General features: G+C 33.5%; 1 protein-coding gene across 7 annotated transcripts in view; it reads right to left on the reverse strand.

Moving 5' to 3' along the window:
* The window catches only part of C3G (C3G guanyl-nucleotide exchange factor), a 144,885-nt gene that overhangs the window by 17,091 nt on the left and 102,207 nt on the right, over positions 1 to 25,587 (reverse strand). For 6 of the 7 annotated variants that reach the window (XR_010953197.1, XM_067785558.1, XM_067785557.1 and 3 more), the window contains 15 exons: positions 22,750 to 22,940; positions 21,527 to 21,637; positions 21,317 to 21,451; positions 18,804 to 18,970; positions 18,360 to 18,680; positions 14,116 to 14,692; positions 12,450 to 12,736; positions 7,286 to 7,391; positions 6,517 to 6,982; positions 6,270 to 6,438; positions 3,193 to 3,361; positions 3,016 to 3,130; positions 2,551 to 2,948; positions 555 to 680; positions 363 to 494 (listed from right to left, as the gene is read on the reverse strand). Coding sequence is in view for 6 of the 7 variants with exons in the window: in XM_067785558.1 (XP_067641659.1) it covers positions 363 to 494; positions 555 to 680; positions 2,551 to 2,948; positions 3,016 to 3,130; positions 3,193 to 3,361; positions 6,270 to 6,438; positions 6,517 to 6,982; positions 7,286 to 7,391; positions 12,450 to 12,736; positions 14,116 to 14,692; positions 18,360 to 18,680; positions 18,804 to 18,970; positions 21,317 to 21,451; positions 21,527 to 21,637; positions 22,750 to 22,940 (3,470 nt within the window). In the remaining variant the exon portion in view is untranslated. The remainder of the gene's footprint in view (positions 1 to 362; positions 495 to 554; positions 681 to 2,550; positions 2,949 to 3,015; positions 3,131 to 3,192; positions 3,362 to 6,269; positions 6,439 to 6,516; positions 6,983 to 7,285; positions 7,392 to 12,449; positions 12,737 to 14,115; positions 14,693 to 18,359; positions 18,681 to 18,803; positions 18,971 to 21,316; positions 21,452 to 21,526; positions 21,638 to 22,749; positions 22,941 to 25,587) is intronic. The other variant, XM_067785559.1, reaches the window with a different exon arrangement.

The raw sequence follows: 25,587 nt of genomic DNA on the forward strand, positions 1-25,587 counted from the left end.
GGAGTGATAAAGCCATCAAATCTAAAAGAAGCAAGTGGCATAGGTTCTAGAAAGATGCTAGTATTTTCCAAGAGTAGGGAGTTATTTTATAACTTAAGTCCGGGTTTTCGATAGGGGTTTTGGTCGTTTAACAATCGTTTGGTAATATTATGCACTCATTTAGTATTTGTTAGATCCTCGCGGACCGGTCAGTTCAACCTAACCTAACCTCAGATTGCTTGACAGAGTTTTTCGTTATTTAAAGAAAGTGTAGCTTTGACATAGACAAATCCATCTCGGAGCCTATTCCTATGGCGACTTGGCATAGACAGGTACTTAAGTTCTATGCAAAATATTCTTAATATAAGTCTCCTGCTACATACCATTTTTTGAAACGTTTCATATTCTCTATAAGATTGTATTGTTGCCAACGTTTCGAGAAATTGACGACACCCTCCTTTAAATAATCTGGATTTCCAACATGCACAAATGTTAAATCTTGCAGTACAAGCCCGCTAAAATGTAAGAAAGTACATTTGTACACAAAGTTATGTAGTAAACAAATAAATACTTACATATACGGTATGCATGGTGGACTTGTTGCAGCCAATGTTGTACGATATGCACGGAAACTTGAGCTCGAATCAATGAGCATGCAATATTCTTTAATATCTTGGGTAATAGTTTTATGCCATTCCAATCTAAAAAGGAAAAAGTGAAAACAAACACGTAAGGAAGGCTAAGTTCTGGTGTAACCGAACATTACATACTCAGCTGAGAGTTTTGGAGGCAAAATAAGGGAAAATCACCATTTAGGAAAATGAACCTAGGGTAACCCTGGAATGTGTTTGTATGGGATGGGTATCAAATGGAAGGTATTAAAGAGTATTTTAAAAGGGAGTGGACCATAGTTCTATAGGTGGACGCCTTTTCGATATATCGCCATAAAGGTGGATCGGGGGTGACTCCAGAATGTGTTTGTACAATATGGGTATCAAATTAAAGGTGGTAATTAGTATTTTAAAAGGGAGTGGGCCTAAGTTCTATAGGTGGACGCCTTTTCGAGATAACGCCATAAAGGTGGGCCAGGGTGACTATAATGTGTTTGTACGATATGGGTAGCAAATTATAGGTACTAATGAGGGTTTTAAAAAGGAGTGGCCCTTAGTTGTATATGTGAAGGCATTTTCGAGATATCGACCAAAATGTGGACCAGGCTGACCCAGAACATCATCTGTCGGGTATCGCTAATTTATTTATATATGTAATATCACGAACAGTATTCCTGCCATGATTCGAAGGGCTTTTGATTTCGCACTGCAGAACTTTTTCATTTTCTTCTACTTAATATGGTAGGTGTCACACACATTTTACAAAGTTTTTTCTAAAGTTATATTTTGCGTCAAAAAACCAATCCAAACACCATGTTTCGTCCTTTTTTTCGTATTTGGTATAGAATTATGGCATTTTTTCATTTTTCGAAATTTTCGATATCGAAAAAGTGGGCGTGGTCATAGTCGGATTTCGCCCATTTTTAATACCAACATAAAGTGAGTTCAGATAAGTACGTGAACTAAGTTTAGTAAAGATATATCGCTTTTTGCTCAAGTTATCGTGTTAGCGGCAGAGCGGAAGGACAGACGGTCGACTGTGTATAAAAACTGGGCACGGCTTCAACCGATTTCGCGAGGATTGGAACATTTTTGTTCGACTTATGGCATTAAAAGTATTCTAGACAAATTAAATGAAAAAGGGCGGAGCCACGCCCATTTTGAAATTTTCTTTTATTTGTGTATTTTGTTGCACCATATCATTACTGGTGCTGAATGTTGATATAATTTACTTATAAACTGAAAGAATATTAAATTTTTGTTAAAATTTGACTTAAAAAAAAAAAATTTTTAAGAGTGGGCGTGTTCGTCATCCGATTTTGCTAACACTTATTTAGAACACATATAGTAATAGGAGTAACGTTCCTACCAAATTTCATCTTGATATCTTCAACGACTGCCAAATTACAGCTTGCAAAACTTTTAAATTACCTGCTTTTAAAAATGGGCGTTGCCACACCCATTGTCCAAGATTTTGCTAATTTTCTATTCTGCCTCATAAGGTCAACCTACCTACCTAGTTTCATCGCTTTATCCGTCTTTGGTAATGAATTCTCGTACTTCTTCGGTTTTTCGTAATTTTCGATATCGAAAAAGTGGGCGTGGTTATAGTCCGATTTCGTTCATTTTAAATAGCGATCTGAGATGAGTACCCAGGAATTTACATACCAAATTTCATCAAAGTACCTCAAAATTTACTCAAGTTATCGTGTTAACGGACAGACGGACAGACGGAAGGGCGGGCATGGCTAAATGAATTTCTTTTTTCGCCCGGATCATTTTGATATATAGAAGTCTATATCTATCTCGATTAGTTTATGCCGTTACAGGGTACTGTTATGCGAACAAAATTAATATACTCTGTGAGCTCTGCTCAGCTGAGTATAAAAAAAATGTATGATATTGTCAGTCTGATTAAGCAAGATAGTCAAGTGATTAGCTTCGCAGCACTTAAACTCACCTTCTTATTGGCGCCGAATCGAGCGCTGACAACAATGCCAAATATGAATTATAATTATTCATTTTTCTTAAATGTTTCATAATTTTTATAAATTTAATAACATGTTTTTCGCGTTCTTTGGCATCGCTTAACGTTAAAATTTTCGAACGCGCCCAAAATGACATATTATTGAAATGTTCAGTAAATTTATTCAAATTAGGCGATTTCTCTTCACTTTGCTCTTTAGCAAACAACAATACTTCGGGTATTTCGATTTTCTGAAATAAATTTGCATCTAACAAAGTCATTTGTTCAGCAATTTCTACCGATTTGAGATCAAGTAGACTCGGTTGATTGGTGACAGTGATATGCATATCGATTTTCGGTGGCGGCAAACGTTGTTCACGGTACAATGTGACCTGGGAGTAAGCAATTTTTAAACTGATTTCTTGTATATGGATGGTATGTATATGAAAAAAAAATTACCTTCTCAACAAATATGCTACGCAAAGTTTTTGCCAAATATAGTTGTCCGGCGCATACGAGCTGATAATTAAATTCTACTATGAGTGTTAAAAGTTGATCTGTAAGATCCATGGACCTGAATATATAATTTTATTTTTTTAATAAACTTTTTTTTCAATTTCTCAAGACAAGTCTTACGTTAAACCATCCACCACTCTCATTAAGAGCGAGAAGGTTTCGCGCGCAACTCGTTGCTTTTGTTCGTTCTGACAGCAAAAGAATATGGTATAGCGATGCGTTAGCTTTTCAATCACATCAATCGGTTGTATGAAGGTGCGAAACGTCGTGATGAAGGCATCAATGAAAGCTGGAAATATAAATATTCCATTTAAATATATATTGTGACGAATGTTAACATCACTAGGCTGTTAGTAGATAATCACGCAACAACAAAAACATCAAGCAAGTCACACTGGTGTACATGAATACATCAGTTATCATTTACACACATACATACAAGACAAAGAAGATATATTTCACACACACACACATGTGGTCATATGCCGAAGTAGCTACTCACACATACACACGCATATGGCTATGCGAGTGGCATGGACTACAGCAATACATGTATATAGCTGTTAACCAAGCAGGAGAGACAATTGTTCTGGAACACATTTTCGCGAAATCACTAGACCTTAGGAGAAATGGATGAACGAGAAAATCGAGAGTATAAAAACAGCGCAATCTGAGTAATAACTATTCAGTTTTGATTTAAGCACGCTATTGGTTGTGAAGTATAAGTGTTATTGTGAAGCACTCTCAAAGTAGTCTAATAAAGACCATTTTGCATTATTGAATATTGGAGGTATTTATTCAACAGTTAAGCGATTCGAACGTTAGCAGGAAGTTTGGAATAAGCGGAATATCGCCTAAATTCGTTACAATAATTTTGGTTTGCGGGTTGATTACAACTCAGATGAAAGGCCTAGCCTGGTGTTATTTTTCAATAGAATTTTTTTCAAAGAGGGCGGTCCCACGCCCCCTGAGCACAGTTACTTTTTAATTATGCTGCACAGTTATAACTTCAAATATTTTCACCTTGACTAGTGTTATTAAGTCTATGACCCATAAATGAAGATTTAAGAAATTAAAAAAAAACGCTCTTTAAAACGGTATAACTCCAAGCGCTTTTGACCACGAGCAATAATATTTGGTATCTAGGTCATATAGATCAAGGTCAAAGTTATTTTGGAAAAGTAACTATCTTTGGATCATTCAAGGATTATTTCTGGATAATTTCTAAACTATTTTCGGCGTACTACAGACATGTTTTTGAGAAATTTTTTGTCACTTTTGCAACCTTTTAGCGACTATTTCGAGATTAGTTCCTTATTGTTTTAGGGAGAGATCTCATACTGTCTTGGGTAGGAATCCATCGGGATTATATGCGAATCATTTGGGGATTCTCTACGGGATCATAACGGGATTATTCGGAATAATATCTAGAAGACTATTTTGGCATCATTTCATTATCATCTACGGAACAGTTCGACCACAGCTGTTACTTTAGCGATAAAAGCACTCACCGAAGGTTTCAGGGAGCGTACGTTCCGATAACAAGCGCCGCTAAGGTACTCCCTCGACCATCTCGGAGACTATGTTATATGACCGCATTAGACCTTTTCGGCCTTTGTATTGCGCTTATCAACTCCTTGAATCCCAGCATTCGCCGACTATTTGGGGTTTGTTATAAGACTTTTTAAATACGATTCTACATGAAATACATAAGTTGAATCGCTTAGAACGATGTGTTGTTGTTGTTGTAATGCAGCAAGTACACCGGAGATTTTGGAGAGTACTGCCGTGGGAATGACTGTTCTCAGCCTGATATGAACACAAGTTGTTGTTGTTGGAGCAGCATTAACACTCTCCCAAGGTTTAGGTGAGTATTACCGATATGGGCAGTGCTTTGCAAGATATGAATCCAGTACTCTACGGTACTAGCTCGTTCTGCTACTAGCACGACTGCCTTGGGACGTTGTTTTTATCGCTCGAACCTTCGCCCCTACAGATTTTAATTGTCGTTGGGGAGTGTTATCGATGTTGATGGTCCTTTGCCGGATATAGGTCCGGTACGTTCCGGCAACAAAGCACCATTAAGATCCTAGCCCGACCATCTCGGGAAAGGATTATATGTACATTAATGCCCCTATTACCGTTTACAACTCAACTCTCAACGTTTAAACGAATTACATTGAATAACTTTTTGACTTTAGTTGGACGAGGCTGGCCGCAGTTCGGATGCAGCCAAAATAGGTGAAATTATGCGAGTCCCATTGATACTTATCACTACTCCTGGGAATCCTATTCGAGTAAAATACAGTTTTTTTCTGTTTGGGTTTTAATCTACTTCGCACAAATACGCTCCTCAATAATATCTAAAACCAGTCCAACACCAAAATCATTTCCACATCATATTTGATAGCTGCCGTCAGCAAGGAATCGGAGTATGGCGCATAATTTTAAAATACGAACGCGTATGCGGAAATGGTCCTTAATTTTGTTTAGTACTGAGTAAAATGCTTCCTTTCAAGTCTGCAAAATAACTTCATATGAAACTCATTATTTGTTTGTCACTTAAACATTTTCTTACTTGGTGCTTGGTAGTTCCAAGGGATTGAAATGATCACGCGAATGTTTTCCGTATTCGCGAAATGTCAATCACCAACATTTTTGTCATTATAAAATAGATTTCATATAATATTAATAAAAAAATAACATTTGAAAATGCTTACATTTCTGCCACAAATTGATCAGCTGTTTATTTATCTGTCAAATCATCACTTTCTGAAGTTGGCAACTCAATTCAATTTCAACTGAAATAAGTTGTAATTCGTAATACCAAACAGGAGTTGAGTTGTCTTAAAGTTGAGTTGTTTTAATTACAACCCAACTAAGTTGAGTTGTAAACGGTAATAGGGGCATAAAACTTCTAGGCCATCCCGCCCACCCCCTATTTCCATGAGGAACTGGGGTCGCCAGAGCCTCTCCCGCTAAATATGTGTATGATACATTCATATTTGTAACAGGATTCCCCACGCGTAGGTGAGGTTGACAATTGAGTTGCGGAAGCTTTGAAGCTACAAAGCTTTGTATTGCGCTTATGAACCCCTTGAACCCCATAGATTTTAGTTTTTTCTTACAACAGGCATGCGATAGTTTTGATATAGGAAAGCTTGTGTTTCAATCTAAACCTGCTACTTAAAACTCACCATTATCATTTTGTACACGACTCGCATGCACAATTAATGCATCCACATAGCCACCTTTTACTTCAGGACCATCTTCGTCTTTTCTTTTCAGCACTAAATATCTTGAAACATCAATTTCTTCAAGCATTTTTGGCATTTCATCCTGTGATACGGTTTGTAATTCACCACACTTAAAAAACAAAAAGCAAGTACAAAAATTAATAAGAGTTAATACAGTTAACATGCCACATGATATATCAAAAATTACCTTATCATCAACAAAATTACTGTGCTCCAGTAATTGAACTTCACCTGCACTCTCCGATCTACCTCTAGGCGGGGTACCTTCGTGTGTATCTGCACGCCGTAGTGGCGAATGGCGACGATTCACATGATTCGTATTATTGCTTATATTATTATGCTCATTGTGTAGCTGATGTGAATGACGTAATGACGCTTGCTCTTCTTCTGTAAGGTCGCCAAGCTCTTCACAAACGGTAGACATCATTTCATTACCTTGCGTAGTGGAGAGAACACGCGCTGGACGTCCATTTTCTGCATCGCTAGCAGAACTCAAATGTGTTGGTTTTGGACTAGGCGGTGGTGTTGTTATAATGGTGGGTGGGGTTGAGCATGATTTTCGTTGTTGTTTGTAGTTTTTTGGTGGTAGAGCAGGCGGTATTTCCTGCTCCAACGGTGCTGGTGGTGATAAGTCCTTCGGTAGTGGCACAATGCTGTGTGGTGGGAATAAAATTAATTGAGTAAATGATTTTAATAATCGGGGATTGCCCATATTGCTTTTTCAAATGTATGAAAACATTTATTTGAAGCAATTTTTTAATTTTATAATTTATTTAATAATTTGGGAAAAATTTAAACAAACTCCCGGGAGAAAAGGCTTTGAAGAGATTTACAAGGTATAATCGAAACAGCTGTCGCCTTGTCCGTCCTGATCTCACGTTGTTTAAATTTTTCCCAAATTATTAAATTAATTGAGTAAACTTTGAAGCACAAATACAAAAAAAGAAAATACTTACTTCATGGTTTGACTGTGTGTAATGTTCCCCGTTAAATCGTACATGTGCATTGTATGACGTCCAAGTGGTCGATTTGGACCCTGACATAGTTCCATATATGCCCATACTGTGTGAAGAAAATTTAAATATGGAAAAAATTTAAAATATTGAACAATATTCTAAGGAATCGAAAGCAGTAATGACAAAAAATGATCGTCAATACTTATGAATTTGGTAGAACGTCTATTTATCAAGCATAATCGGACAATAACAAATGAGTTTGGTGTTTTATATGAATTAAACGCAATTAAGGGAACAAATTTGTTCGGGCCAAAAAACAATATAGCTACGCACATACATACAAAAGAGAACTCTTGCTTGATAGCTAGTCAATGTATGGATGAGATATGCAAAATGATGAATGATTCGTGTTCGAAGCTAATGGATAAACGTGTTGCTGGAAGTGAGCTCGTAAAAATCCATACTTCTTTCTAATCAGAATTGGCACGTTGTAAAGCTTTATATAATTTCGTTTAGATTATGGACTTAAGTCGCAAGCTTTGTTCATATCATTCAATAGTTCAAAAAAATGTTAACAATTTTTAACAAAGTTGCGAAAATTCTTCAAAAAGGTTTCCAAAGTTTTTCAGCTTTTTCATCCTAGAAACCTAACTTTAAAGCAGTATAAAAATTGTTGAAGACAATTTTGAATATTTTTCTCACAGAAATCCACTAAATTTTCAATTTAGGCATACACGTGGCTGTGGTTATCAATCCAATTTCAAAACAGTATAAATGTAATTTTCAAAGTTTCTTCATAACATTTGAAAGCGAAAAAACCAAGCTTTTTCAAGATTTTTCTCACAGAAATATAATTTAGAAGCGTTAAATATAAATCTACGTTGCAAACGTACCTCATATCAATCAAAAGGTTCAAAAAAATAAAATCGGAAATTTAATAAAAATATCGAAAATTTTTCAATATTTTTCTTACCAAAATCTATGTATATCCAAGCGGTAAAATCTATGTGTCAAGGTTTTCATATTATTTAAAAAAAAATATATTTTTCAAAAAAGTTTTGAAAATTTTCTCACAGAGATCCTATTTTAAAGCAGGCGGCGTGGGCGGCGCGCCGGTGTACGCCGGTGTTCTTGCTTTAAAAAGCTTTTTTCTATTTAAAAAAATAATGTTTAAGAAAGGTTTTGTTTGTATGTATTTAAGGGAATCAACGTATTGGCGATACCGGAAAGATCCGGGGTTTTTGCCTCAAAGTCTCGCGGATCGTTCAAAAAATTTCAAGAGCAGCTCCTTGCGGAGGGACTGTCCTTCATTCACTTACTCCAGGGAGGCTTCGAACCTAGCCCCGGTCTAAGGGATTGGTACTGCTGCGTCTGCCGAAAAAAATTGAAGTACTTAAAATGGTCACACTATTGTCTGTATGTCTCGTACAAAGCTTAGTTTCACCGAAGGAGATGTTCTGGTCTAACTTCTAATACTCGTTATCGACACGATGTCTTTAAATTATTTTTGACCCCTTGCTGGTCACGCACGAAGGCGACTTACGGTTGCTATTAATGGTCTTTTAATACTCATGGCTTTCATGACACAGTTTTAACGATGAGCACCAACGCTGGCCTATTGTTAATCGCGCCAAAGGGGGCATCTTGTTTTTTCGGCTGTTTTAAGAGATATAATTCCCGAAGTGCGAACAGTAGCAATCCTGTCCAAAACCAGTCGCTACCACGCCTCCTGGCCTCATACAACATGCCAGCACAGAAGCTATAGGACTGCGACTTTGAACTCATACCTTCGTGAATGTCACTAGAAGCTCTAGGTATAGCTCCGAAGACTTTCTAACGGATTTTTTTGTTGTGCTATACTGCCGAGACTACCAGAGAAACACCTTGAAACGTTACGGAGTAACTATTCGGCCAAGGATGCCGCCCTCGAAATCATAAGAGTCCAAGTGGATATTATTGCGTAACTCATGGGTGAAAATAGTATAATCATACATAATTTCATTTTTACAAGGACCCTGGATACCTTTTTTTTTTTTAAATGTAGACCAAAATTTGCCGACGTTTGTGTTCGAAACATTGATTACAATAGTCTTCGCTAAACTAAGACGTCATTTTAGAATGAAAGTCGACCGATTTTAAGTTGAAAGATGTTAAGGTTATACGCTCAGTCCAAACTGTTGTTTTCCGGCCTTTTGATACAAGAATTCATTATGAATAACTGCGTAGCTTCAGTTTTCAAACTAGTTCGACTGTCCACTACGTTAGAGTAGTAGCACACCCGGTCATTTATTCGACTGTCTGGGGAAAACTTTTACTTCACCACTTTTAGTGTTCTTGCGAAGGACAAAGCCTCACCAGGTAAATATATGTACCTACGTATTCACATATGTAACAGGAGCCGAAACGTGTAGGTGATATTTAAACTTGGTTGAGAGGCTAGAATCACTGTGATTCACTCCAAGGGACTAGTTGGGATAGGGCCGCCAAATTTAGGAAATGTTAAAACGGGAGATTTGGGTTTTGAATGGTGAAGTGTGAAAATCAAAATTAACACATCAGACGCTATTTTAAAGTTTCGCAAATAAACAACAGACGTTTGAGTATAAGGCCAAGTGATTTTTCAAACCCTTCTATCTTCAACTTAAGTATGAGGTAAGAATCATTTCAAATGAGAGTTTAAACCCTGGGACCTACTTACTAAAGTATTTTGCATAACTGATTTCACTTATTATTTACGCCAATCGGAATATACAATTTTTGAAAAAATCAGCATTTTTTTCGGGTAACTTGCTTTTTCAACAACATAAGGACAATTTGAAAACATGATCGACTTGGGTCATTTTATTTGAATTCATTGTTCCTTCTTAATTTTTAAAAAAAATTATGCAAAGTGAGGATTTAAATTTTTTATATAACGTTTCTTTTGGTGCTATGTTTTAATAGCTTGGTGAATTGGGTGATGCAAAATCCGTGTGAAGCTGGCATTGAAAGCGCTTGTTTTTTTAAATTACTTTTGAACGGGTAGAAAGAGTTAATTACGCAATTGGATTCTTATAATTGGCAGTAATGCGCATCTGTTGATACCCCTTTCGACCATATCCGTCCAATTTTCGACATGAACAATAAATGGCCTACACAGTCTTAAATGAGTAGAAAATATAGCACAGCGCCGGACGCCGGTGCCGCGCCGATATTTTTGACATTTGGCAGCGGCGTGCAAAAAACGACGAAAATCGGTGGCGGCTGCGGCGTATATCTCTAGTATTAATCCACCTTCTAAGCTTTGTTCATATCATTCAAAATTAAAAAACAAAATCCAAAGTTTTTCAAAAATAAAACGTTAAACTTTAAATCGAGCCATACAAAATTCTATACAAAAAATTAAATAAATTCGCTAATGCGAACTGCAATATTTCAACATCAAGGATGATAAAGGAGTATATACATATGTATGTGCAATATATATATTAGCTGCGTCGATTTATTAACCGATATCGCGCCATCGATTTTTCGATAGGATTTGGGCTCAGGAAAAAAAGTTCCACTACGCATACCCAAAAAAATAATTTTCGAGCATACAAAATTTCATTTTTTTGACTTTTTTCGACTTTGATTTTTAAGGTTTTTTTCATGACCTACTAAAAAAATTTTCATTTGATTGTAAAATTTTCATGTATACACTGTCCGACTCAAAAACGTCCGCTAAAACCGTTGCCGATAACAGTTAAAAAAAAAAAATTGTTTTTAGCGGACATTTTTGGGTTGGACAGGGTATACATATGAAAATTTTTTTAGTAGGTCATGAAAAAAACATTAAAAATCAAAGTCGAAAAAGTCAAAAAATGAAATTTCGCAGGCTCGAAAATTATTTTTTTGGGTATGCGTAGTCGAACTTTTTTTCCTCAGCCTAAATCCTATCGAAAAATCGATGGCGCGATATCGGTTAACTGTCGTCCATACAAATCGACCCACTCTAATATATATTATATAAAGCAATAAAAAAAAAAAATGTTGCAACTAGCAACTGCTTAAGCATATTAAAAAGGCTAAAATAACAACAAAAATAACGTATTTGCTTGTTACTATAAAAGTTTGCTAGAGGAGATTGGCGGACTTACCCGAGAAGGCTACACTTTGAAACACTAAATCATTGGAATAATTCATTAAGGTGAGAGATTTTCGCAAGACAATATTACATTTATTATTATTATTATCAAATTTATTATTATGTATATTGTTTGTATTAATTATATTATGTAAATGTCTATTAAATTTGAATGTTGAATATGTGATTGTTGTTGTTGTAGCTTTGTTTACATTTGCTATTTCGTTGGTTTTATTTGTATTTTGTGTATGCATTTTTTTGCTAATACTAAGCAAGTCAGTGGAGTTGTTGCTGTTTTTGAAGTTTGTTTTAACGTTAAAATGTAATGGAGATGTGTTGGAAAATTTTGAACTTTTTGATATAGTGCCTGTGGGGGTTACACTGAAATGACAGGCCTTGGTCGAGAAAAATCTCGAGGCGCTCCGGTACATAGAACCGGCTGTCGTTGGAAGCGTATTTGTTGTTGTTGGTACAGTCTTTTTGTGTCTTTTAGCTTTGCTTCTAATATTTAATGTAAGAGACTTATAAAAATTACTATTTTCGAAAATAATAAATTAAATAGAATTGTTGAATTTATGAGACAAATATATAAAAAATATTATGAAAAAAAAATAAAAAATTTTTTTTCACGTACACAATTAGTATAAACGGAAAATGAAAACGAAAGAAAAATAAATATTTAATGCGAAAGTAAAAGTGAATGGTCGCCGACCGCCAATCGCAATCCAAGGTGATGACAACATACAAACGTATTTTTGTTTTAAGTTTTTCGTATATATGTACGAGTGGGCGTGTGCAGAGGTGTCTTCATACATAGTACATATTTGTGTAGGTGTATAATATTGTTTATAGTTTTTTTTTTTTACAAAAATGGTACACAAATCAACAAATTGCACATAAACAACATACAACAAAAACAAAAAACCGAACACAATATACAGAAACATTACCGTTAAACATGTAGTAAGTTAAATAAAAATAGACAACCGAAGAGAAGAAAGAAAAAAAAAAAAACAGAAAAATATAAATTAATTGTGTATGCCGTGTGAATGAACTTACTGTGCTTTTTCTTGATGGGTAAGGGTGGTGGTTGTTCCGCCGCATCATTTACGCTTGCACTGCTTCCCCCAACCTCTACACCAATGCTGCCCATAGTCGTACAACTGCTTACGAAACCTCCACCCAAACGTCGTGAATCGATGAGACTTTGATGTTTTGTTTGTTGCCATTGTGACACGTGGTGTTGATATTGATGATGATGATGATTATTATTAAGTAGCTGATGTTGTAGTAAATGTTGATTGTGCTGACTATAACTATGATGTGGACGAAGCTCGGCTAATTCACTGTAATGATAAAAAAAATCATATAAATTAAAATCAGTTATGTAGTTAGATATATTCTTGTGAGGTTATGCACTGCGACTTATAGGTCTATTGTGCCTTCACACTTTACACAGCACCACATCCAAGCCAAGCTCCCTGAGGAAATACAGGATGGTGCTCGGCGTTAGAGAGTGTATATGCTTACTTAATCGTTTTAGCGATCCAAAGATCCTTTAGTCTTTCCCTCGCGACGGCATCACATTCGAGAAGGAAGTTGTTGTAGAGATAAAGACACTCGCCGAAGACTTTGGGGTGTGTTATCTTTTTTGGTCCTTTGGCGGATATAGATCCGGCACGTTCCGGTAACAAGCATCATTAAAGTAGAAGCCCGACCATCTCGGCCACGATATAATATGATCACATTGAACCTCCTAGGTTATCCCGCTCGCCCCGCTGGGGGCTTTTGTCGCTACAACAACAGAAGGATGTGATCTGTAGTATCATCCTCCATGTCGCAGAACAGACATAGGTTATTAGACCATATGTCCAGTTTGTGCATGTGGCTTTTGAGGCTGCAGTGAGGTCACTGTTGCCTGTTAATAGGCTAGGTCTCCTTTTTGGGTGTGTGAGACCCTATCGACATGATAAGCTCGGACCCTATAGACCTTTTGCGCGCTGTCTTCCTGTCCAGCTCGCCCACTTCCTGTTGTTACTGTTGTTGTTGTGGTTATTTCGTTCTGCAACTATCAATGTAAAATGGAAAGAAATTACGCAAACTTCTTTGTGGAACATTAAAGCTATTACGCTCTAGAAGTGCTGAGCAATCAAGGCATAGTTGAACATTAAAGATATAGGAAAGAGAGAGGATTGTCCTTCTCTTTTCATGTGAACTAAGGTTAATTAATAGGAAACGTGAATGGTATGATGGAACTGGATCCTCGAACGCCAATGACCGTAAATGCATGTTTTGGGAATATTTTTTGAGCAATTTCGATCATATTAGCTGATTGTTGGTCGTATGTTTAAAAGTGTATAGATCAGAAAGATCTGTGGTATTACGTCACAAAGAGTATTATCAAATGTGCCCCTTGAAATTATAGCAATATCCTCCTCGTACCCCTCACAGCGGATTCCGTTCTCTGTTAGCCTCCGTAGAAGTTCGTCTAATACCAAACTCCACAGCAGGAGTCACAAGGCGCCCCTTGCGGATATCCCCTTTTGGTCCTAATCAGCAGCGTGCCATCCCAAACTGATGTTTCGGCAATCCTAATACGTAGTAAAGCGTTTATCCGCATTCCTATTGGCCTCTGTATATCTCTTCTCCCATAAGTATAAGTATTTTTTAATATTATGACACGATTATACCACAAATCGAACTTAAAACCTGAACTAAAACTCACCTATTATTATCATCCATTTCATCAAAGTTATCATATTGCGAAAATATACGTGCATCCTTATTACGATTCATTTTTGGTGGTAACGCTGGTGGCACCAAGTCACTTTGCGATGATGTTGTATCCAAACTATTAGCCTTAACTAGGGATGATGAAAACGAGGCCACATGACTACTTGAAGTGCTGCTAGTGCTATGCATTGAACGTTCTGTTAAAACACCACCACCACCACACTCAAAATGATCAGGACTAATGCTGTTAGAAGTCATGTTGTTCATTGAGCGTGCTTCGTGGTGTGTTGTTGATGATGATGATGATACATTATTTAGTATGCTACTGGACGCTGTCATCATTGCAGATGATATTGCGTTGGTCATTTTTGCGGAGCTGCTCTGGTGATGATAATGATGATGAAACTCTTGCGTTTGAGTGTGAAATTCACCACTACTAGATGATTCGATCGTGTCGAAAGCGATTTCCGAATTCGAACTGGATTTAGTGGACGATTGAAAACCACAATCAGATGAACGTTTCGAAACACTTTGCGCTGAGGTGCGTACTGATGTCATTGATACGAAGCCTGTGGGTGAGAAATTTGAGGTTAAATGCGATGAATAAATTAGGGAATGGGTTTACAAGGCGTTAAGTCACTGGTAAGCAAAGATGAGAAATCACATTCAAAAAAAAAAAGTTTGAAATATTTATTTAAAACCTACAAACAAAAAAGTTTAAACAAGTAATAAAGAAACAGCAGGAAAATCCATAAATTTTTCAAAGTTGTTTATAAAAACTTAAAATGATTTTTTTTGTTTTTTTTTTTTTAATATTTTTTAATTAAAATTCGTAAATTTTATACTTCAAATTGTATTAAATTTTTTGAATTCTAAAAAATTCTTCGTTCAAATTGTTATAATTCATGTTTTAAAAAAATAAAAAAATAAAAACAACTAATAAAAACTTTTTTCAAATCTTAAAACTTTGTCATTTTCAAAATTGAAAAAACTTAAAACTTTACAAAATTTGTTAAAATTTTTCAGTATGATAGTTATGAATGGTCATTTTGTAAATTTTTTTAAGAAATATCCTTTTATTTTCCAAAAACCGACAAAGAAATAAAAAAAAATTTCTTTAAATTTTGCTAAACTTTTACAGTTCGAACCTTTTTTTCTTAATAAAATAAAGACACAAATTTTACATTTCCGAACTGTTCATAGAAAATTTAATTTCCTATTACATTTTTTATCGAAATCCAATAATTTTTTATAGGAAATATTATTGAATTATTTGAGAATAATCTTTGTATTTTTTCCAGAAAGAAAAAAATTGACTATTCAAAAAAAATTTTTTTTTCAAATTTCAAAACTTTAACTTAAAAATAGCTTTGGAAATTAAAACCTGTTTCAACTAATTTTTTTATTATAACATCTTTTAAAAGACAACTTTTTAATTTTTAATACTTTCCAAAGAAATTTTTTTACATCATTTCGGGTTGCATTTCTTTCCTTAATTTTTATAAAATTTGGAAAAACACCATTGTTCATAGGAAATTATACAACAATTAATTAAAATTAAAATTTTGTTTACCCTTTTTATAGAGATTTCAAATTTGTTATTCAAAACACTGTTAAGTAATTTTTCATTAAAAAGAATGAAAGAATTTTAATTCATCAAAGATCTAGTTTTTTTCCAAAACTTTTTTTTTTTTTTTTTGAATAACGAAATTGTTCCATTGAAATTGAAACATAATTTTATTACTTTTTATTTACATATTTCTTTCCTCTTCAATACTTTTAACATTTCTAAATACTTTTTTGTTTTAGTTAGTGTTTTTAGTTTATCAAAGTATCTTATAAAATTTTTTGTTGGTCGTTGATTTTAAAATTTTTTATAGTATTTTTGTTTAGCTTTGGTAACAAAATTATAAAAAAATAAAATTAAAAATATAAAAATATATACAAAAAATTTAAATAAGTTAAGAAAAATAACAAAAAAGTTTGAAGTTTTTTTGCGTTTATTTATTTTAAAGATTTTTTATGGAATTTTTTTGCTTTCTTAAAAAAAGATTAAAAAAAAAAATAAAAAATATTAAAAAAAAAACAATATTGAATTTAAAAAATTTAACACACAAAAAAAGATAAAAAAAATAACTAAAAAGTTTCCGGTTTTTTCTCCGTGCAGGGCTTTTTTTTTATTTTAACAAGGGAATTGAAAATTAGACGGAAATTTTGATATTTTTAAAAAAAACTCTTTTCGTATAAAAAACTAGAAAAACGGGAGTTTTTTGAGGTTAGAAAAAAACAAGAGCTAACTTTTGAATTCTGACAACGAATTCGTGTTCAGCGACCAAAAATCCATAAGAATTTATCTGTCTCCTCCGTTGTACATCCCACTTTTTTTCTGTGGGGCTGTGTTATTGAAAAAAAAACAATTAAAATATATTTTTTTCTACAATTGAGAAATTTCTTTTTATTTTTCGAATAGAAGATAGAAAATTTTCCACACTCCTACCATAGCTGCGCAGATTATCATAAAAATAATTGTTCTGGCCTTGAGCTCGAATCGAACCTGCAATGCTTTATCAATGCCGATTAAACAAAAACAATTGTCAATTAAAATAGAACTAAAAAAATAAAGTAAACAAATAAATAAAAATGTATGTTAAAAAAAATAATCAACCCTATTCTGCATTTCGACTTGGATTGGAATTTTTTCGATTTGGCAATTTTGGTATTCTGTGTTCCAATCTCTTTCGATCCAACTTCGAATCGTTCGATTTTTTGTATTCTGCATTTCGATCGTAGTTCCGTTTTTCTAAGTTGCAAATTAGTTGGCGGAAAAATATTTTCTTTTTATTTTTTTATTAATTTATAACAGAATTTTAACAAAAATGTAAGTAAAACTTGTTAAGAAACGTAGAAGGCTTGATGATGATTGTTTTTTATATGTTTCCAGGTCAAAAACAACATGTCGATGTCGAAGTCCTTGGACGTATTTGCCCCGCAAAAGTGTCTAACATATACTTGAAAGCATCCTTGTTAAGTCGAGAGTTTTTTTTTTGAACCTAAATAAGAAAATAAGTCTTTAAACTTTACCACTTTTAAGTTCAATTTCTTACAATTCGTCACTCATCTCAAATGGATTACACAAATGTCGCAATATTTGCCGTTCCATTATCGTCTGGCCATTTTCGTATGCGTTGCTTTCCAACTCCACAAATATTCCGCGGCTATTGATTCCATTATAATAGACAGCTATAATTTGTGTCTGTTCGTTGGGTCCAGTTATATGCCAAAGCAAGCTGCCGGCGTAGAGGAAGGTGAAGCGAAAACGTAAACAATCCTTGCGGAAGGAATAAATAAACCTTTATAAAGTATTTTAGGCCAGTGCAATGAAATTAGCATCCTTAAAATCCAGAAAATGTCAACTATATTCGTGCAGGAATCCGTTTTAACAAAACTTGGTGGCCACGGCAGGGAATTGGCCAAAAGAACGACAAAAACACACTTACAATTATGAAAGCACTTCACTCAAAAAAATATAACACTGCGGCAATATATTCTATTGCTTTTTTTTGTACAAAATGGCGTGGATAATAAAATATAAACGTTTTTCAGTGTTTTTTACAAATTTGCTTTAATTTATTTTGTTCCAATGTTCACACATTCCGTACCAACAGATGATTTCGAAAAATCATTTGCTCTTCCTCTTCTCTTTACGATTCCGTCGTAATGCAGAATACCAAACTTCGATTAAAGCGGAGCGGAGAACGGGAACGTAATCGAAATGCAGAATAGGGGTGAATAATGACATTGAAATAAAAATAAAACAAGGTGTACATTATAGGAAATATGGTTTCTCATTTTGCTTCAGTGACTGTTATTCACAACAATTTAAAAGGAACGGAACTAAAGCAAAGATAAATGGTAAAATAAGGGAAAAACATAACGGTACTTCGGTAGTCAATTAGTATTTGTAAACAAAAACGTTGTTTAAACTCTCACAACAATCCAACATTTCTTAAAATAAAAACAATAAATACATAACAAAATAAACAAAAACAACAACCAAACAAAACGTAGAAACACATGCTTTCAACAAAAACGACAAATCAGAAAATTAAATTGCAAACAAATTTAGTGACAACAATAAAATAACGCAAAATACGAGATGATATACTGATATGCAACAAACAAAACAACGCCTAAAAATCACAAATTATTATTATAATTTTTTTTTTTTTCAAATACCCGATTCGTTAGAATGCCGATTATTAAAATTTTTGCGCATTTCCAGTTTATCTGCAGCAGCGCCTACACCAGCGCTGCCATTAACGTTGTTGCCACTTTGTATAAAATCACATTCGTCGGCATCATCGCTAGCAACTGAATTGGTGACACCACTAATAGGTTTGGAATCTTCGCATACCGTATTTTGAGTTTGTGGTGCAATAAAGACAGCGTTGTTATTGTTGGTCGATTCACCAGCCGCACCACAACCAGCAGCAGCGCCACCGCTACTACCACTAACTGTTGTATTTAACATGGCGCGTTTGCCGTTTATGAGTGGTTCTGCATATAGACATACGTATGTATATGTCGATAGTTAAGAAGTGTATGTTTTTTTTTTTATAAAAAAAAAATGTTAGTAGCGAATAAAACGTTTCAATCAACCTTATAACTAATCAAACTTACTGGATATGAATAACTTATCAACATCATTATCGAGCATACTGTCATTAAGGCGATTGCTCAACACTAACGATTTCAGTTCTTCATCCTCGCGTGAATGATTCAAATCTGAATCGAGTGAACATTGACTAGAATTTTCATCTGGCGAGTGTGAACGTACCGAGAGATTACTGTACGGAGAAAGTAAAAAAGAAAACAGTTTAAAAAACATTTATAAACAAAAAATTTTATCATAACAAAAAAAGATGAGAGTTAAAGTGGATAAACGTACTAATTGGAATTACTTTCAGAATTTTATACGCACATGCGACTAAAAAAAATATCAGATAAATGATAAGCAAATTGTATCAATTAATTTCGTATTGAGTGATTTAATCGTCCATTCATTTAATACATTCGTAAATTTTATTAGTTTGAGATGTATTCACAATATTTTCTATTATTAAATTATTGCAAATTTTTTATTATAATGAAAAAGCGTCTTTTTATTTTCGGTAATTTAGACAAAAATAATTTTATAAATTTAAAACGATAATTTTAAATTTGCGAAAACTTTATCGAAAACATTCAAGAAGTTTAAAAAAATTCATTTATGTATAACGAATACTATGTAAGCAACCTTTAAAAACGTTTTCAAAAATTGGGAAATTTTTAAAAATCTTTGAAAAATTATTTTACATCGAGATGTTTTAAAAAATCAAATGAACATTTCCAACTTTTAAGTAAAATTAAAAAAAAAATTTTTTTTTCCGCTAATTTAGACAAAAAAGTTGAATAAATCAGAGAACGAAAATTTTGTAAAGAAATTTCGAAAACGTTATCCAAAAAATCCAAAAATTTTGATAAAAGAAAATCGAATTTATGTAAGCAACCTTCGAAAACGTTTTCAAACATATTCGAAAATTGAGAAGTTTTTAAAAATCTTTGAACAAATTTTAAGTTTCGCCTGGAATTTGACGAAATGAGTTGCAGGCCGAAGAGTATTATAAGAATATAATAATAATAAACATTTCGAAAAGGTTTTCGGAAAAGTTCGAGATGTTTTTAAAAATCAAATGAAATTTTTCAACTTATAAGCAAATTTGATCAGTAATATTTGTGTTTTTTTGTTATTTCCCTTAATTTAGACAAAAAAGGTTAATCATAGAACGAAAATTTTGTAAAGAAGTTCGAAGGCCTTATGGTAAAAACACAAGAAATTTTAGAAAAAAAATTGATTAATGTCTTATGAAATCCCTGTAAACAAACTCCGAAAATGCTTTCAAAACTATTCGAAGATCGAGAAATTTTTAAAAAATTTCCAAAGTTTGTTGAGAATTAAAGGTAACTTTAATGAGCAAACTATGTAAACCAATTTCGAAAAAGTGTGAGAACTCTTTTGGAGTATCCAGAATCTTAGTTCAATTAATTCTAGGCTGGTAAATTAAAAGTTCGAAGTCTCTCAATATTCGCAATTAGTTTTAAACAATTTTTCTTCGAAAGGTGTTTTCCTCAATATTGGAAAAAATTTACGCATTTTGTATGGAAAAAAATCTTTCACAATTCTAAAAAAAGTTTAGGTTTAAATAAACACCCTCAAGGTCCAATAGAGGATTTTTAGCTCCAAAATATCAGAACGGGTATTTGAAAATTACGAACTTAGGCCTAAAATATTTCGAGTTCGAAAGCTTCGAGCTTTATCTTAGAAAAGTACGACTTTTTAATTCAGAAGCCTTCAACTTTTACTATTAAATATATTGAAAATTTCGAGTTTACTTTCGAAATCTAGCTATATCCAATATCTCACAAGCTATTCAACTGCAAATATTAGTATTTGTTATTCGTACTCTGAAATATCAGAATTATAAATTGATCGTATTTCGAGCTTGAATATTTTTGAACTTCGAGTTCAAAACATTCGAGCGTCTAATCTAAAATCTCGAATATTTTATTGTAAGACATTCGTTTTTAATTTGAAAATTTTGTACCTTGAATGTTTCAAGCTTATTATTCGAAATCGGATTCAGATCAGAAACATGTTTAAGGTAAAATCGAGCATTTTGAACTTTGTGTCTGATGTTTTCGAAATTTATATTGGAATACTTCAAACATCCTGGCCGAATACTTCAAATTTTCGAATTGTTCTAATTATTAGTGTAATATGAAAGCTTCTTTAATGTAACATTTTTAGATTATTAACTTTGAATACAGAGTTCTGAACTTCGAAAATTTGAAACTTCTCAAAAAGCAACGTAAAATAAAATTAAGTTCTTAATAAGCTTACAGTAATAGATATAAAGCTTACAAGATTTTCCGTTTACAAAACGTTTGAAATAAAACCTAAAATAATTGAAACGCAACGTTGGCTATAAACTTGTAAATTTTCGAAATTTGCAACTTTTTTGAAAATTTTTTCGAAATTCATTAACATACTTTTCGTTATAAAATTCATTAAAGATTTTTTTTAAGCTATCTAAAATAAAAATGAATAGCTGATAAAATTTCCAAATCATTTATAAAAAATTTCGAATACTTACTAATCTACACCGTAATTAATCAACGAAACATCAGAACTCCAATCTAAGTCCGAATTTATACTTTTACTATGTGAATTCTGTTGCTGTTGCTGCTGTTGTTGTTGGCTACGTCGTTTGGGCGGCAACGGTGGTGGTCTATAAAATGTACAAATAAAATTGAAAAGCTTTGATGTTTGAAAAAATTGTAAATTAAAAAAAAAATTGTCTCACCTATTTGGTAGCGGCGGTTTTGGCGGTGGACTTGTATCGCGTAAAATACTTTCAGTACTATGTGATGCACGTATGGGATTTGAATTGGTTTTTTCTAAAATATCACGTTCTCTGTAATGGAGCAGAAAATATATAAAATCAAAAACTGGCCATTGGAGTATTCGAACATAGCGTAATGCATGAAGGTCCACAGGTTTCATTGGCTAGTTCATATTAGGCGAATGTATAACAAAACTGTGTCCGTATTGCTAGGTGATTAAGCACCAATCATTGAATGTATGAATGAATATCGCTCTGCTTGCTTTGTACTTCCTTTTCTCTTTATTCTCTCTATCTTCTATCTTTATTTTCTCTATCTATCTCTCCCTATCTTTCTCTCCAGCTTTCCCTCTCCTCGCTTTCACTCTATCTGTCTCTCTCCCTCTCTCTGTTTTTCTCACAGCCACTCTGTCTCTGTGTCCCTATCTTTAATTTTCTCTCTCACGTTTTTCTCCCCTCTCAATTCCTCTGCCGGTCTTCACTTCTTTTGTCTCCCCACTTTCTCTTTCTCTCTCTCTCTCTCTAGCCCTCTGAAGGGAAAACAGATAAGAATAGTTAAGAAAAAGGGCTACGCATTAGAAAAGGAGTGGGGGAATTAGTGTTAGTGTGAGAGGATGAATAAAAGTCAGAGACGGAAAGAAATGGGAAGGGTATGAAGAATAAACAATTCTATGCCTTTAATTACTTAAAATTAAATATTTCTACATATGTAGTAGGAAAGTGCTGTGTCACAGTCGCGACTGCCGCCGCCCATATTATAAGATACCATGTCGGCTATTTTTATCGGTCGATATCGAAAATCATCTAAGCTTTAATTTTCGCAATCTTCATTGCAGGGTCCATTCATTGACGCCTATGACGTGCTCTTTACGCCGATGTCCTTTTCCCACCACACAAGCAAGTTCGAGACTCCGATTGGCGCCTTCCTCCCTATCGCAACTGTCGTAGACGTCACAAGGCCCTTCATTGCCTTCACAAAGCCATTTACAAGCTGGGCATTGGTATTTTCTCCTGAAATTGTACGGGCATTCTAGGTTATAATAGTCCTAGCGAATACTTTCACAGCAACTCTGTTAATTTTCTAAAACAATGCCATAAATAAGCTCACACATTTTTTAAAATAAAAATCTAGGTTATCAATAGGCATACATTTGTGTGAATTTTTTTTTTGTCGTTAAACCTACTTCGGTGTAAGCGTTATGTCCGGCAGCGACGTACGTTGACCAGCAACATCCACCGGCAGACGCATTAGGTGATTGTGTGACGCGGCTGCGTTATTCGCCAGAGTCGCAGCATCTGTGACATTGCACGGCTCATACTTGAAAGCATTTCCTTCGCGTTCCTTGATTTTTTGTTGCGCAAGTGTCGCCAAATTCTATTGGGGGGAGGGAATAAAACAAGAAACAAGTTTAGTGTAAAATACATTAAGAGCAATGAAAAATATTAAAATTAATGAATTACACTTGTGACAAACAGACCGACGACGACAAAAAAAAACCGCAAACATTTAGCTTATGTTAATTTTCGAAACAAAGGATTTTGATCTCATCTTTAAATGACCCTGAAGATTTTTATTAATATTACTTGTTTTAAGTATTTTCACTTTTTTACCCATTACGAATATACAAACAGTTATGCGCCAGCAAAATGGAGCTTGTTTTTATTTTTTATTTTTTTATGTATAAAAAACAAAGTTATGCGCTCTTCGTTTGTAATTCGAACTTTATAACATATAAGAAATTGCGTTTTTTAAATGAAACTTTTTTCGAATAAAATACAACCTTTTTTCAAATGTAATGAAACTTTTATCTATGAAACTTTTTTCATTTGAAATCAACTTTTTTTCGAGCCATATAATGTCAAAAGAAGCTTTTAATTTCAATTAAACTTTTTCAAATCAAATTAAACTTTTTTTAGATCAAATAAAACTTTGTTCAAGTAAAAAGAATTTGTTTTTTTTTTTTTTAAATAAATTTTTATTTCAATGAAACTTTTTTAAACAAACTTAAACTTTTTCCAAATCAAAGGAAAGTTTTTTCAAATAAAATCAAAATTTTTTCAAATCTAATGAAAATTTTTTCAAGCCAAATGAAACTTTGTCAAATCAAGGGATATTTTTTCATTTCAAATTAAACTTTCAAAGTAAACAAAAATGCAAGTGCCAACAGTTTATGTTTCAAATAAAGTGCAATTGTAAATTTAATTGTAATATAATTAATAAATCCCTAGATGACGTGAGAGAAAAGAACGTCGAAACGCGTCGGGAAAAAACAACAACAACTGTGTTTTAATTTTTAACCATATGTGCTCAACCCAGCAAACACAAATATTAAATTGGTCCATCTATAAATATAAAACTTTTTTCAAATCAAATGAAAATTTTTTCATTTCAACTAAACATTTTTTAAGGTAAAATAAAACTTTTTTTAAGCAAACAGAAACTTTTTCATTTTAAATGAAAGTTTTTTCTTTTCCAAATGAAATGAAATTTTTTGCCCTTCAAATGAAACTTTTGAAGCTTTTTTTTAAGTCAAAAGAAACTTTTTTTTCAAATCAAGTGAAACTTTTGAAACTTTTTTTAAGTCAAAAGAAACTTTTTTCAAATCAAGTGAGACTTTTGAAGCTTTTGTTTTAAGTCAAATTAAACTTTTTTCAAATCAACTGAAACTTTTTTCAGTTAAATGAAACTATTTTCGAATCTTATGAAACTTTTTTCAGGTCAAATAAAACTTTTTTTCAAATCAAATGAAACTTTTTTCAAGTCAAATTAGACTTTTTTCAATTCAAGTGAAACTTTTTTCAAGTCAAATAAAACTTTTTTACAAATCAAGTGAAACTCTTTTCAGGTCAAATAAAGCTTTTTGTCAAGTCAAATGAAACTACTTTTTGGGTATAATATCTACAGGTTTTTTACGTTGCTTTTACTAATCAATGTTTTCCGTGCCAACTTATCTCCCCGATGGATTTTGAATCACATATTTCGGTAAAATTGGGAAAAATCGTTTTTATAGCCAACCAAAAGAATATAATTATTTTAAAATTTCGCTCCTTTTTAATAACCGTTTGCACAATTTTTCCAATTTTTCGTTCCGTTCTTTAACTTATTTTTCAGGGATGTTTAAACATGTTTCAAAAAAGTGATTGGATTTTTGTTATATCAAAGGTACAAATTATGTATTTTAATAATTTTTCTTAATTTTCAAAAATACTACTCGCGCAAACCCTAAGTCTATATTTCGTTTTTTATTTTATTGTTATTAAAACGAGGCATTATCCATGTCAGACAACTTTTCAGAAAGTTATCAAAAATTCCCTTCAAATCTCAGAGACCTTTCAAAAAATAATAAAAAAAAACACTATAGAAACCCTTTTTGGGGGTAAGGATGCCTTAGTGCCAGATCATGTGTCGGTAAATATCTAAAAAAAATTGTTTTTTGTTTTTTTTTTTTCAAAATGAAAACAGATTTTTCTTTCATCCAACAGAAAAACCTGTTGGAAAAACAGCTTTCGCTGAAATTTTAGGCTGATTTTAGAGTTGTCATGCTTCAATGACATGTACTTAATATCCCAAATAAATTTTTCTACACAATTTGACATGAAAAGACCCCCAGCGTTTTTTTTTTTTTGTGTTAGGTTAGGTTAGATTAGGTGGTAGCTGCCCTGATAAGGATAGCTCACTTGGACAACGCGAAGGTCCGTTGTGATACCACATACACCAAAAATAACGGTGACTTAGATCTAACTACTTAGAGAATCGTTGGGTAGCAACGATAAAGCTCCGAATGATACCGATCTCAACTTTGGATAAATCCTCGGGAGATCCGAGTGAGTCGCGACCGAAGTACTTTCGCCTAGTTCTGGCAAAAGCTGGGCAATCAAGCATAAAGTGATTTGGTGATTCCACCTCATCATCCTCCGTACAGCTGCAGCAGGATTGAGTTTCCCTGTCAAAACCCCAATGACCATTGATAGGTGAGCCTTAGTGAACCCAATTATTTCAGCAGACCTCCTGCCATCCACTT

Source organism: Eurosta solidaginis, chromosome 4 (genome assembly GCF_040869045.1).
Source record: "Eurosta solidaginis isolate ZX-2024a chromosome 4, ASM4086904v1, whole genome shotgun sequence".
Taxonomy (NCBI): Eukaryota; Metazoa; Arthropoda; class Insecta; order Diptera; family Tephritidae; genus Eurosta; species Eurosta solidaginis.